The sequence below is a fragment of the Acomys minous genome (genome assembly GCF_964271855.1).
Source record: "Acomys minous genome assembly, chromosome: 12".
Classification (NCBI taxonomy): domain Eukaryota; kingdom Metazoa; phylum Chordata; class Mammalia; order Rodentia; family Muridae; genus Acomys; species Acomys minous.
This window is the reverse complement of record NC_140493.1, coordinates 89,580,629-89,596,146: the sequence shown is the minus strand read 5'-3', so window position 1 is coordinate 89,596,146 and position 15,518 is coordinate 89,580,629. Positions and strand designations below refer to the sequence as shown.

At 43.8% G+C, this 15,518-nt stretch overlaps 1 protein-coding gene across 1 annotated transcript in view; it reads left to right on the top strand.

Annotated features, from left to right (window-relative positions):
• The first annotated feature begins 4 nt into the window (after positions 1-4).
• NPEPPS (aminopeptidase puromycin sensitive) overlaps positions 5-15,518 on the top strand; it is an 80,977-nt gene continuing 65,463 nt past the window's right edge. The window contains exons 1-2 of the mRNA XM_084748734.1: positions 5-386; positions 12,505-12,589. Of these exons, the coding sequence (XP_084604860.1) occupies positions 132-386; positions 12,505-12,589 (340 nt within the window). The 5' untranslated portion in view covers positions 5-131. The remainder of the gene's footprint in view (positions 387-12,504; positions 12,590-15,518) is intronic.

The window sequence follows — 15,518 nt, the reverse complement described above, 5'->3', positions numbered from 1 at the left end:
CCTTCCCCGTAGGCAGCCCGCCCGCCAACCCGCCCGCACCGCCGCCCGCCCGGCCCAGGCGCCCGCTGGGTCTGTACCCCCGCCCCAGCCTCCCCGGCAGCTCTCCGCAGGCGGTCGCCCGCGCCCGGTGGATGTGGCTGGCAGCCGCCGCCCCCTCCCTCGCTCGCCGCCTGCTCCTCCTCGGCCCTCCGCCTCCTCCCCTCCTTCTCCTCCTCAGCCGTTCCTCTCGCCGCCGCCTCCTCCACCGCCAGGGCCTCGCCGCGATGCCGGAGAAGCGGCCCTTCGAGCGGCTGCCCGCCGAGGTGTCGCCCATCAACTACAGCCTCTGCCTCAAGCCCGACTTGCTGGACTTCACCTTCGAGGGCAAGCTGGAGGCCGCCGCCCAGGTACGGCGACCCTCGGGCTCCAGGGGCGAGCAGTTAGGCCGCGCCCGCGGGCTGGGCAGGAGGCCGGGGCGGGCTGGGCGCGTGGGCCGCGGGACCGAGCGGGAGGTGGGTGCGGCGCACCCCTCGGGGCTGGAGTGCTGGGCCCCGCCGGGCGGGATCGCGCTGCGGGAGCCTGCGGCCAAGCGATCTGTGCGCCCCTCGGGGGCCAGCACACCTGCCTGTAGCGCCCCCCCCCCCCCCGGTCCCCGCCTTCCGGGGCCCTGGGCTTTGGGAGAAGTCGGGTGGGGGGTGGGGAGCTAAGAAGGGGATAGGAGTGCCTGCTTGGTCCCAGCCCTGCGGACTGGGTTCTGTTCTGGTTGTCCCTTCACTCCACCGCGGATAGATTGGAAGGGGCGGTCATCAGGCACTTGGGAGCAAGGAGGGGGGCGTCTAGGAAGGTCCGTGGCGGGGAGGGGGGGGGCAGTGGAACGAGAATGTTAATCCCAGGCAGCCTCACCGAGTTCTCTCGGCCTGATCCTGCCCAAGGGGCCGGGTTTCCAGGATGATCCGCCCCCTCCCCCCCTTCCCCTCAAATGACAGTGCAGCCGTGACTTTGTTCTCCCTTAACCTCCAGAGAAGCTGAAGGAGGACCCCAGCTCCTCTTCTCCTTCCTGCCTTGCTCCCCAAACATGTAAACCTGGTGGATTTATTTCTGCAGGGATGGTTTGCTTAGCAGTCCCCTCTTCTGAAAGAAAGCTCTCAGTCTTAGCCTGCCACTGGTTGAAAATACTCCATTACTCTTCTTTGCAGTTATTTATTTATTTATTTATCTGGTGAATCATACACTCCTCCCTCCTCGCCGAAGTATTTATCTGGCAGTATTGTTTGATTTTTGGAGACCGTTTAGTGTAGATGGCTCACAAAGGTCCCCAAACAGACATTTATGATAGATAGGCCGAGGTGCGTGATGTGCTGGGAAATCAGACATGAAAACTGGGAGCTGTTTAATAGCTCTCTCTGAGTGGTGGTAGATGTAATTGGTTCCGTTTCTTTTCCTACTAGGGGTGGGGAAGCAGGAGCGGTAGAGGAAGCCAGGACAGTAGGCCTCAACCTGAAAGATAGGGCGTGTGTTGTAGTGGGATGCCAGAAGTGAAGACTAGTACTCGGATGAACTGAAAGCCAAGATAGTAGGATGCTCAGTTTAAAGAATGGTGTAAAAAGACGGAATTTAGAAGCCCGCTTGTTAGATTTGGGGCATTGGTTTGAAAGCTTGACGGTTCTAGGCGCTGGGCAGCCTCAAAAGGGGAACTTTTGTGACAGGGAAGATTTATATTTTTCTGTCAAGGATAGAAACGAGGATGAATGCATGTTGGGTCTAGATTAGGATTTGCAAGTGTCGTTTAGGAAACTCTGGTGTGTGCCAAGTGACTTCAGTTTGATATATATTGGCAGGGGTCAGATAGAAGGGACTGTAAACAGTAGTAGAGTGTCTGCGACCTTTGGAGGAAGGACCTAGCCGTGGATGACTTCGAATTACATGAAAAGAGTAACCGGAAAGAAGTTGACATGAGTTCATAAATCTGGAAGGTGTGCATATCGAGCGAAGGAATTTTAGGGAAAAAAATAGTGCAGATTTTTTACTGGTTTTTAAGTGAGCTTTATTGAAGGGTTAGAGCAACAGGCAGCAATATGCTGCTTCCCTCCCCCCCTTAAAAAATGTGTGTGTGAGTGGGTGGGGGTGCGTGGGCGCTCTGGCGTGTATGGTCCCAGGACAGCCTTCCTTCTCTTACCCTTTCACTGTGGGATCTTGGGTTCTAACTCAGGCTGTTTGGCTTTCATAGCAATCACTTTTACCACTTTCTACATTTCTGAAGAGTTGAAAACAAGCCTGACACAGTCTGGCGGTGGTGGCCGAGGCAGAGGCAGGCCCAGCAGTTGGGAGGCAGAGGCAGGCAGATCCATGTGAGTTTGAGGCCAGCCTGGTCTACAAAGTGAGTCTAGGACAGCCAAGATAACAGAGAGAGACCCTGTCTCGAAAAACCAAAAAAAAAAAAAAAAAAAAAAAAAAAAAAAAAAAAAAAGAGAGAGAGAGAGAGAGAGGGAGAGAGGGAGAGAAGGAAAAAGAAAACAAGCCTAACATACACCTTTAATCCCAGCACTTGTGGGAGGCAGAGGCAAGCAGGTCTCTGAGTTCAAGGCCAGCCTGGTCTACAGAGGGAATTCCAGGTCAGCCATAGGCTACACAAAGAAACCCTTTCTTGAAAAACCAAAAAAAAAAAAAAAAAAAAAAGGAGATGAACTATGTGGAAGGTTGGTTTCTGCCATTGAGGAAGCACAAGGTTCTATGCCAACCATCAGCAGGACAGACTAGGTTTCTTTGAGATGGAGCTCTGGTTATCCAGGCTGGCCTTGAATTTGTGTCTCAGTCCTCAGCCTTCAGAGCAGCTTGGATTCTAAGCATGGGCTATTGTGTCTGTCTGTTTTGTGAATTTCATACAAGGAAGTAAGTGGATCTTTTTAATAGAATAGACTTTACAAAAATTAAGAAAATATTTCTTTCACCTATTTTGTGTGTTCATCTGTGGGTGTGGGTATGGGTGAGTGTGTTCATCTGTGGGGTGCTGTGGCGTGCCTGTGGAGGTCATTGGACAACTTTTGGCATTAGTTCTGTCTTTCCACAGTGTGGGCTCTGGGATTGAGCGCAAGACAAGAGTTTTGGCAGCAAATGCCTTTACCCACTGATCCATCTTCCTGGCCTTCAAAAAAATATTTTTCTCCCTCAGAAATTCTTTTAAGACTAGGTGGCCATGTCTCAAAACAAACAAACAAAAAGACTAGGTGGCAACACAAAGATGGAGTGATAGTGAATCCAACTATCATAAGCTAATTAAGGGATAATTGGACTTTCATTTGTTCCTTTGGAAGTATAAGAGAATTTCAGTAGTTAGAGCAACTAGATCCATGAATTGAAGCCATATGCTTAAATTGTGGCAATAGGTGGTATCACTGTGGAAATTAAAAATATTCTAAAATTTAGATTGACATTAGATCACTTGCTTAGCAATTGATATCATATTTGAAAGTTGTATGGAGAAACCCTGTGTGTGTGTGTGTGCGCGCGCGCGTGTGTATGTATGTGTGTAGAAAGTTGCATGATTGCCTTAGTTGTTTTATTTTTTTTCTGAGACTGGTTTTCTCTGTGTAACCTTGGCTGTTCTAGACTCCCATTGTAGACCAGGCTGGCCTCGAACTCACAGAGATCCACCTGTCTCTGCCTCCCTGAGTGCTGGTATTAAAGGTGTGTGTCGCTACTGCCTGGTGCTTCCAAAATTTTATGGCAGAGTATTTGTACAGGTTATACATTAGAAACCTGGTGTATTTTTAACCTGGCCTCAGACTCCTTTGAAAGGTCAAAAAAAAAAAGAAAAAGAAAAAAAGAAAAAAAGACAATATTTAATGGTGTAGTAAAAATTGTCATTTTACATAGATGAGTTTTTTTTCTTTTTTTTAGACAGGGTTTTTCTATGTAGTCTTGGCTCTCCTGTAGATTGATCGTAGATCAGGCTGACCTTGAATTTAGAGATACACCTGCCTCTGTCTCCTGGGTGCTGAGATTGAAGCTGGGTGACACAGCCGTGCTGACTCACAGATGACCACCAGGCCCTGCTGTTAAGTGGGTTTTTCTTGTGATTTTGAAATGAGGTCTTATACTCAGCGGCCCAGCCTGACTTGGAACCCAGCTGTGTACTCCTGGCCACCTTCAAAGCTCATCAGCCCTCCTCCTGCCTTCGGAAGCCAGGACAATAAGCAGGAGCCACCATGCTCAGCTTCAGTAGATCCTGAAGTGTCTTGTGGGCCTAGAGAGATGTTTTAGGCTTATAATTTTATTTTCACTTTTATATTGGATATTTTTGATCAATAGATGTCTTCAGAAATTTCAAAATCTGATCTGCCACTCTTGATGATTGATTAAATTGGATTATAGGCCTATGTGACTGAAGTCCTTGGTTGAGGAACTAGAGCAGGAGGTGGGCACTCTCCTGTGGAAATATTCTGTCTCAAGAAATTAACTTCATCCATGAAGCCCCCAAATCAGGTTGTACCAGCTAGTTTCTGGGCTCTACCAACAAGTTATCCGTGTACTGATGACTACACTGGCAGTAAGAGGAGAGTGACAGCTACAGGGGTTGGCTTGGCTAAACGCTTGCCATCTAAGTAAATGTTACTGTTAATCCTCTGTTGTGAAAACTTATTCCCAGTTTTTTTCCAAGTCTTTTTATTGTAATCATGGTGACAGTTTGTAATTACTTTCGAAAAAGAGAAATTAATAACGCGTTAGCATTATGTTAGCTCATTAATTGGTCTTAAATTTGAGGTGTTACTGGTGTAGCTTAATGCTAAAATGTCTGCTTCAAGGGCCTGTGTTCAGTGCCCAGCGAATAGAGCTTAGAAGATGGGAAGAAGGAATTTCCTCACGTTTTTATGTTCAGCTTTAAAAAAAAAATGTATCTATAAAATAAGACATATAAGCCGGGCGGTGGTGGCGCACACCTTTAATCCCAGCACTCGGGAGGCAGAGGCAGGCAGATCGCTGTGAGTTCGAGGCCAGCCTGGTCTACAAAGAGAGTCCAGGACAGTCAAGGCTACACAGAGAAACCTTGTCTCGAAAAAACAAAAAAACAAAACAACAACAACAAAAAGACATATAAGGCACTAAGATGGGCATGGTGGCTCATGCCTGTAATTGTAGCCCTTAGGGAGTGGGAGGATTAATTACCACAAGTTCAAGGCCAGTTCCAAATCAGCCAGGGTATGGCCCTGACAAACTGACAGACAGACTGACACATGAAAGAAAGATAGAGATTAAAAAAAAAAAAAATCCAAAAAACAAGCAAACCACAGCTGGGTGGTAGAGTACTTGCTTAGGATTTAGGCTGTGCAGGAACTTAGTGCATAGTTCTCAGCAGCACTACTCCCCCAAAATACAACTTTCTTTCATTTACTAAGCTTTTGTCTGAAGTTACCTGGCATTGAATTGTGTAGTGAATTTTGTATATAAGCCATACTTACCTTTGAAACATTTAACTTCTTAAAAAATATTCACTGGTTTGGAAGGGTAATTTGTTCTCTGGATTTCTTTTTTTTTTTTTTTTAATAAAGATTTATTTACTTATTATGTATACAGATCTCGTTATAGATGGTTATGAGCCAACATGTGGTTGCTGGGAATTGAACTCATGACCTTTGGAAGAGCTGTCAGTGCTCTTAACCTCTGAGCCATCTCTCCAGCCCCTGGATTTCTTTTTCTAAGTGCTGGATCATTCTGAATGCCCATCGTTGATGCTAGAATACTTAAAGGAGTTACCTGAAACGCGGCACTGTGTAACTCGTTAACTTAGTACCTGTCCTTTAAAGCTGCTTTGTGTGTTCCCAGCACGCTGCTTCTTGCTGTGGACTGCGTCTTGTCACGCTGCCTGTGGGGTACTTGGTCTTCTCTTCTGTTTCACTGATCTTGAGCAGAAAGGCTATGTAGTGAGTCAGGCAAGCTGGTTTGAACTTAACAATGAATTGCTAAGTGAGAGTTTGATAGATTCTCTTCTAAGTGAACAGTGTGGGCTTTCCTGTGTGGACTTTGTATTATCTATTCTGACATTGTGTACAAGCCTTGTTTTGTTTTCTTTAACTTCCTGGTTCTAGATTATCAATTATACAGCCTGGATAAATGTGGTCTTGAGTAGCAGCTTATCTATGAAGCTTCTTTGAACTTTGTTTCATAAGTGAGCCGGTTTTTATTGTAAAGTAAATCTGTTCTAATCTGTACACGAGCCAGTGGCAAAGAACTGAGTCTTCTGATAGCTGTTTAGTTGTTTTTTTGTTTTGTTTTGTTTTTTGTTTGTTTTTCAAGACAGAGTCTCTCTGTATAGCCTTGGCTGTCCTAGACTCGCTTTGTAGACCAGGCTGGCCTCGAACTCACAGCGATCCGCCTGCCTCTGCCTCCTGAGTGCTAGGATTAAAGGCGAGCGCCACCATGCCTGGCCCACTGTTTAGTTGTTAACTGAGCTCAACACCCCAGATTTTACAGATTTTCTTTTTTTCTTTCCTTTTTTTAGATTTATTTATTATTTATACAGTATTCTGCCCACATGTGTGCCTGCCCACCACAAGAAGGCACCAAATCTCATTATAGGTGGTTGTGAGCCACCATGTGGTTGCTGGGAATTGAACTCGGGACCTTCAGAAGAACAGATGGGCTCTTAACCTCTGAGCCATCTCTCCAGCCCACAGATTTTCTTTCTTTTTTTTTTTTTTTTTTAATATTTATTCATTATACATACAGCATTCTGAATGCATGTACACCTAGTGTACACCAGAAGAGGGCACCAGATCCCATTATAGATGGTTGTGAGCCACCATGTGGTTGCTGGGAATTCAACTCAGGACCTTTGGAAGAGCAGCCAGTGCTCTTAACCTCTGAGCCACCTCTCCAGCCCCCAGATTTTCTTTTGAACAACATTTGATCCTGTGGTTTTGGTTGATTTGGTCATTTGTAATCTTTTAAAATTTTTATTTATTTTATTTTTAAAATTTATTTAATTTTATTTTATGTGCATAAGTGTGACAATGTCAGATCACCTGGAATTGGAGTTACAGACAATTGTAAACTGCCATGTTGGTGCTGGGAATTGAACCTGGGTCCTCTGGAAGAGCAAACAGTGCTCTTACCCACTGAGCCATGTCTCCAGACCCTTGAAATTGTACTTTAATCAGGAAATATTTTAGAAATACAAACAAGTTACCTAGATTTACTATTTTTGTCTCATTGCTTCAGCCTGTTTCTATTATTTTTTTGGAAAATGTCACAGATAGAAGCTGGAATTGCAACTCAGCTGCTCCGAGTGCTCTTCCAGGGTGCCAGGTTCACAGCTGCTCGGAGTGCTCTTCCAGTGTGCCGGTTTGCAGCTTGTCCCCTAGAACTGTCCGGCCCTGAGTGACGTCTTCTGCTATCTCAGTGCTTGGAAACTAAAGGCAGGAGGACCACAAGTTTAATGTTACTCTTGTCTGCACAGTATTCAAGACCTGTCTAGTCTATATGATGCTTTGCCCTCCTGGACCCTAGCCCCGCCCCCCACCACCAAGGGGAAAAGGCCTGGTATGGTGGCACGCACCTCTAATTGCAGCATATGGGAGGCAGAGCAGGTGGATCTGGAGCTTGAGACCAAGCTCATTCAAGGACAGCCAGAGCCATAAAGAGAGACCCTGTTTCAAAGCAGGGTGGGGTGGATAAATAGTCATGAATAGCACTAAAATTTATTTTCATGTCTTACCATGTTCAAAGGTAACTCCTGTTGCCTGCCTAGAGATAAGTGTGTAATATACTTATGTACAGTTTTAACTTTATAATGTTTGTAAGTAGTCACAAAAGCTGGGCGTGGTGGCGCACACCTTTAATCCCAGCACTCGGGAGGCAGAGGCAGGCGGATCGCTGTGAGTTCGAGGCCAGCCTGGTCTACAAAGTGAGTCCAGGACAGCCAAGACTACACAGAGAAACCCTGTTTCGAAAAACAAAACAAAACAAAACAAAATAAAACAAAACAGTAGTCACAAAATAGAAATGTCAATATTCTGTGTATTTAAACTTTTTTTTTTTTTGAGGCACATGTTTCTGCCTCTCAAGCACTAGGCTAAATATACGTGTGTGTGTGTGTGTGTGTGTGTGTGTGTGTGTGTGTGTGTGTAGTTATTGATGGTTGGGAGTGGTGGTGCATGCATGTAATCTTAGCTCTTTGGAGGCATAGACATATGGTTCTCAAGTTCCAGCCAGAATTACCATAGTGAGTTTGAGGCCAGCCTGAGCTACAAAGCAAACTATCTTAGAGATGGGGGAGGGGAGAGGGAGACCATGAACTTACTTGGTTTCCTTCGACTTGCTCTTTTCAGCATCTCTTGCAAGAAATTTAGCTAAATTAGAGTTGACTGATTATTTGTGTCTCATTGACTTGAGAGATTATAGTTCTGCTCAACACAACAATTACTGAAGTTTTTTCTTTTTGTTTTTTTATTTATTTTATGTATGAATGCTCTGTCTGCATGTATGCCTGCATGTCAGAGGAGGGCATTAGATTGCAGTGTAGATGGTTGTGAGCTACCATGTGGCTGTTGGGATTGAACTCAGGACCTCAGAAGAGCAGATAGTGCCCTAACCACTGGGCCATCTCTCCAGCCCCTATTACAAAGTGCTAACTGTGGAATGGCTTGTCTCAGGCTTCAAATGATTGTTTGTGGTTATAACATGGGACATTTTTCTTTATTAACTTATCTGGATTTGCCAATTAGGAAAAAAAACAAAACTATTGAGTCTTACTCCAGTAAATATAAGGTTTATTTACTATGCATCTGATTATAGCACTGTGTGAAGTCTTCTAACAGCAAGGACCTGATGATGTAGCATGCTATTTGATTGCAGAGAAGGCTCATTCAGGAAAAACTGTCCATTGCTACCTCTCTAGCTCTGGGAATCTTCCATTGTATTATTGTTACCAAGGACCATGCTACTACTTTAGTATAGCCTTACTTTTATGTGGTTCGTTTGAAGGACAGAAATCCAAAGACTTAATCAGGGGCCTGAAACAAAGAAATGACATTCTGCTCTTCTATGCCATTAAATAGAAAAATTGAAAGTGAGTTTATTATCAGCACAATTTATAGGCCAATTTAAGCACTCCCCCCCCCCTTTTTTTTTTGGTTTTTTCGAGATGGGTTTTTCTATGTATCTTGGCCATTTTGGACTCTGTTTGTAGACCACAGCAATCCTCCTGCCTCTGCCTCCCAAGGGCTGGGATTAAAGGCGTGAGCCACCACACCAGGTGCATTTCACTTTTTTATTGTTTGCTTGTTTATTTTTTGAAACAAAGTTTCTCTGTGTAGCCCTGGCTGTCGTGAAATGAGCTTTGTAAGCCAGGCTGGCCTTGAACTCACAGAGATCTGCCTGCCTGTGGGTTACAGGTGCCACCATGCCCATCTTTTCCCCCCTTGAGACAGTGTTTCTCTGTGTATCCCTGGCTGTCCTGGAGCTCAAGACCAGGCTGGCCTTGGATTCACAGAGCTGCCTTCATCTGCCTCCAGAGTGCTGGGAATAAAGGGGTGAGCCACCATTGTCCAGCTTGGTTGTTTTTTTTAAATACATCTCTAATAAAGGGCAAAATATATTGATTGATATTTAAAAGGTTTAATGGAGTAAGACCAATTTCTCTGTGTAGCCCTGCATGTCCTGGGACTTACTATATAAGCCAGGCTGGCCGTGAACTCAGAATTGCCTGTCTCTGCCAGGAGGTTTTTTTTGGGGGGGAGGGGATTGAGACAGGGTTTCTCTGTGTAGCCTTGGCTGTCCTGGACTCACTTTGTAGACCGAGCTGGCCTCGAACTCACAGTGATCCACCTGCCTCTGCCTCCCGATGCTGGGATTAAAGGCGTGCGCCATCACTCCCAGCAGGAGTTTTATTTTTAAGATAACATATTTTTGTTCCTCTGGCTTTTTTTACTCTTCTAAAAATGTCAGTACCCCGAGACAAGAAAGTAGCGGTTAAATAACAAATTGCTTGATTTGTTAGTACAAACAGGTAGATTTTCCCCTAACAACAGGAGGGATTAGAACATACGGTTATTTGATAATGTACAGTGCTTTTACAATAAACATTTTGAGCATCTTTAAGGTGGTTATAGTACTAGTTAACTAAATGTGGCTTGCAGATGTAATATAGCTGAGGTATGTTGTTGACCTTGGTAGATCAAATGCGTGGCTGCCATGAAAGTTCTCTCTGTGTGTTGATGGGTAACAAACGGTTGCCTAGATGAGGATTAAGACAGCAGCGGAGCCAGTCATTGCATTGGCGTATGCTTCAAACTTTGAGAAATACTCATTTCTCTCTTTGGAACAATCTCTAGTTAAGTGTTTTCTTTTCCCTGCATTTCTTTTTCTAAAAAAACCACACTCATTATTTGTGGGGGAGGGTTGGGGTGCCATGGGGTATGTGATGCCACCTTCTAGGCTTTGAAGACAAGCTCTTCTTAGGTGATCTGGTTGGTCTTTAGCTCGTACCCTTCTATCTCTGCTTTCTGAGCCCTGGGATTAGAGGCATGCTCCACCACTCCTGGCTTCCGCCTCCTCCTTCAAGTCATTTTATGAAGACTGGGGGGGTAGAGTATACACGCCTTTAATCCCAGCATTTGGGAGGCAGAGGCAGGCAGATCTCTGAGTTCAAGGCAAACCTGGTTTACAGAGGGAGTTCCAGGACAGTCAGGGCTACACACACATAATCTTTGTCTTGAAAAACAAACAAACAAACAAACCAACCAACAAAAACCAACAAAAAATTCAGTTTATGAATAGGGAAAAGGTTTATTAGTCATTACCAGTTGGGCATAAAGGTATTGATTGGGTGTATTCTGATAAAATACAATACAATAGGAAGAAATATTGCCACTTAAAAAAGTTAAACTAGGTTACATTTTTGTTTTGAAATAGATTTACAAGAACTAAAATTTAAAAAGTGTGTGTGTGTTGTAGCTTGAATTAAGGACCTTGTATATTCTAGTGATAAGAGTTTAAACAAGTTCCCAGGGGAAAACAGAAGATGCTTAGTAATCAGTGTTAGTTATTTAGGAGGATTATAATTAAAACCATAGAATGCCATTTAATGTTCACCAGATTATTAGGCACTTTAAAAAAATGATTTATTTATGTATTTATTATGTATACAATGTTCTTCCTGCACTCTAGAAGAGGGCATTAGATCTTATTATAGATGGGTGTGAGCCACCATGGGGTTGCTGGGAATTGAACTCACGACCTCTGGAAGAGCAGACAGTGCGTTTAACTACTGAGCCATCTCTCCAGACCTGGACTTGCTTTGTAGATCACAGAGACCCTACCTCTGCCTCCCTGATTGCTAGGATTACAAGTGTGCACCACTTCGCCTGGCTTGTTGGGCATTTTTAAGTGAACGTACTGATTTCTTTCTTTCTTTCTTTTTTTTGTTTTTCGAGACAGGGTTTCTCTGTGTAGCCTTGGCTGTCCTGGACTCATTTGTAGACCAGGCTGGCCTCAAACTCACAAAGATCCACCTGCCTCTGCCTCCCAAGTGTACCATGCTGGGCGAATTTTCTTTATTCTTTATATAGTAGTGTCAGTTGGAACTACTCTGGAGGAAATTTGTCAAGTCTTGTTTTTGTTTTTAAGACTTATTTTATGTATATGAGTGCTCTATTTGCATGTACACCTGCAGACCAAAAGAGGGCAAAGGGCACTAGATCACATTATAGATGGTTATGAGCCACCATGTGGTTCCTAGGACTTGAACTCAGGACCTCTGGAAGAATAGACACTGCTCTTAACCTCTGAGCCACCTCTCCAGCCCCAGGTCTTGGTATTTTTGGCAAATATATCCTGTCCAGAAAGACTGTCATTAGGTTTCTTTCTCTGGAAAAAAAAAAAAATCTTGCATGGGCACAGGAACACTAGACCAGGATGTTTATTGTAGTAGGATCTTGTTTATATGTAATACAAACAAGCAACGAAGTAGTGTGTTCTTTAAAAATGGAAATAAACTTCTTTAGGAAATCTGGATAAATAACTGCTTTATTTATAGGATGGAACACTAAAAGAGAGTTCAGATTAGTTAGACCATGCCAGGTGTGGCAGTGCATGCCTTTAAACCCAGTTGAGGCCGAGGCAGGTGAATCTCGCTGAGTCCCAGGGCAGCCTGGTCTACCTGGTGAGTTCTAGGACAGCAAGGGCTACACAGTGACTTCCTGACTTGAAAACAAACAGACACACTTATGTGTATATATGTTAAACTTGCATCTGTTACCATTAACCCATCTCCAGAAGTCATAATCTTGGTTTTTTGAGACAGGGTTTCTCTATGTATCCTAGGCTGTCCTGAACTCCATTTATAATCAGGCTGGCCTCACATTCAGAGTTCTGCCTGCCTTTGCCTCCGGAGTATTGAGATTAAAGGTGTGTGTTACCATGCCCGTCCAGTCTAGGCTTTTAGAAATTATGTGAAATATTAGCCCAGGTTGAAGGTAAACATTTTGTGTGCTATTTTCTACTAACAGCTGGTTTTTCTTTTCTTTTTAGGTAAGGCAGGCAACCAATCAGATTGTGATGAATTGTGCTGACATTGACATTATTACAGCCTCTTACGCGCCAGAAGGAGATGAAGGTAAGAACTGTTTCAACTTTAACTAACTTGGTCCCTGAAAGAGACTGACCAACTCAGATTTCCAGACTGAGGCTCAGTGCTCATCTCTGTAAAATGTGCAGGCGTGTGGTGAAGACCTGCAATCTGGGAGGCCGAGGCAGGAGAACTGCGTGTTTCTTACCAGCCTGCTCTATGTGGTGAGGCTCTTTCTCAAAAAATAGCAAAACAAAGCAAAGCAAGTTTGTTAGTTGTTTATAGGACTATTTAAATAGTATTATCTAAGTGTATTCTGAGACAAAGAAGCATCAGAATTTAAATTTTTAGCACTTGGGAGGCAGAGGCAGGCAGATCGCTGTGAGTTCGAGGCCAGCCTGGTCTACAAAGCGAGTCCAGGACAGCCAAGGCTACACAGAGAGACCCTGTCTCGAAAAACAAAACAAAAAAACAAAAAACAAAAACAGAATTTAAATTTTGCTCGAAACAAGTTGTGTTGTTACCTAGGAAATCACATTTCTTTTTTTTGGAAATCACATTTTATATATGTAAGATGAATATAATAAGCATAACAGCCGGGCGTGGTGGCACACGCCTTTAATCCCAGCACTCGGGAGGCAGAGGCAGGTGGATCCCTGTGAGTTCCAGGCCAGCCTGGTCTACAAAGTGAGTCCAAGACAGCTAGGACTGTTACACAGAGAAACCCTATCTCCAAAAACAAAAACAAAAAAAGAGAAAAGCATAAGAAAGCTGATGAATTAGTTTTTAAATTAAATATTTTGAACATGAGAGTTTCATCAAAGGAGCTTAGTTTTATTTATTTTATTTTTTTATTTTTATTTTTATTTTTTGGTTTTTTGAGACAAGGTCTCTCTGTGTTCGCCTTGGCTGTCCTGGATGGCCTCGAACTCACAGAGATCCACCTGCTTCTGCCTCCCAGGTGCTGGGATTAAAGGCGTGCGCCACCATCCCCGGCACATTGTATACTTAAGGAAGTAGAATTTATAGAGAGATTCAGATAAAACATTACCTTTTGTTGTTGTTGTTGTTGTTGTTGTTGTTGTTGTTGTTGTTTTTCCGAGACAGGGTTTCTCTGTGTAGCCTTGGCTGTCCTGGACTCAGTTTGTGGACCAGGATGGCCTCGAACTCACAGTGATCCGCCTGCCTCTGCTACCTAGTGCTGGAATTATAGGCGTGTGCCACCACTCCTGGCCCAAAACATTACATTTTTTGGATACTTAAAATATTTTCCACCTGGCAGTAGTGGTGTACGCTCTTAATCTTAGTACTTGGGAGATGGAAGTAGATGGATCTCTTGAGTTTGATGACAGTCTGGTCTACAGAGAGAGTTCTAGGACAGCCAAGGCTATACAGAAAAACCCTGTCTCAGAAAAATAGAACAACAATTTGTTTTTGTTTTTTGTTTTTTGAGACAGGGTTTCTTTGTGTAACTTGAGTGTCCTGGACTTTGTAAACCAGGCTGGCTTGGAACTCAGAGATCTGCCTGCCTCTGCTTGCCAAGTGCTGGGATTAAAGGCACGAGCCACTACCACCCGGCTGAACAGCATTTTCCCTCCCAGAACTAGCTAAGGCACAATCCCCAGTCTTTTTCTCCTGTAGCACCAGGAGAAACCCAGAGTCACTTGGAAGCTCATCTGATATTGGAATATAATTTACAAAATGGTAGTTTTTTTGATTTGGTATTTTAAGGCTTGTGTAAGGAACAGGGATAGATTTGGCCTCTGTTCAAACAGGCAAATTTTAATGTTGCCCTTGGACCTAATAGCATTTTATGATTTTTACCTTACAGGAGAGTATGGCATATTGTATTTTTTTTCCCTTTCCTTTTCTTTCTTTGTTTCTTTTTCTTTTCTTTTCTTTTTTTTTTTTTTTGGTTTTTCGAGACAGGGTTTCTCTGTGTAACAGCTCTAGCTGTCCTGGACTCACGCCATAGACCAGGATGGCCTCAAACTAACAGATATCCGCTTGCCGCTGCCTCCCGAGTGCTGGGATCAAAGGCATGCGCTACCACGCTCAGCTCCTTCCTTCCTTCCTTCCTTCCTTCCTTGCTTCCTTGTCTTTTGAGACAGCGTTTCTCTGTGTAGCCTTGGACTCACTTTGTAGACCAGATGCCTCACAGAGATATGCTTGCCTCTGCCTCGTGGAGTGCTGGCATTAAAGATGTGGCTGGCTGGCATGTTGTTTCTTTAGAAACTGGTGCTTATAAATTTGACCCAGCTCTTTTCAGAGCTATCTGCTGGTAAAAGGAAACATTTTAACCTAGCTAATCACACCAAGCACCCATTAGTACTTACCATTGATACCTTTTGCAAGATTGATGCAGCCATGCGTGGTGCTGGGAGCCTTTAATCCCAGCACTGGAGAGGCAGGGGCAGGTGGATCTCTGAGGTCCAGGACAATCTGGTCTGCATAGTGAGTTCCAGCTAAGGGTACACAGTGAGACCTGGCAGTAGTGGTCTCAAAAAAAAAAATTTGATGGAGATAACAGAAGCCACTAAAATTTGATGCCAACCAGAAAAATATTTGAAGCCATGAAGTTGTTGCAGTGTAAGTTTTTTACTGGGTGAAGAAAGGCCATATTTTGTTATATGTAATAATCCTGAGAGACCATTAGACTCTAAGGCATGGTTAATCTTACAAAACTATTTGAGATCTTATTTTGTAATATATGTATATATTTTTAAATGAGAAACCAGTAAGCGAAGATGGCTGAAAACTTTTTTTTTTTTTTTTTACTATTCTGCACTTCAAGGGTTGGTGAAATCACTAGCACTTAAGCCAGTGCAAGAAGTGCACCTCCCTACACAGTGCAGGGATTAGTGTTGTCATCAGCTTCTGCAGGAGAAATACGAAACTCTTGAGTGCCTGAATCAGGTCCTGACAGGTAAAGAGTCTTTTAATTTATCATTAATAGACAGCTTGAGTAAAGCCACAT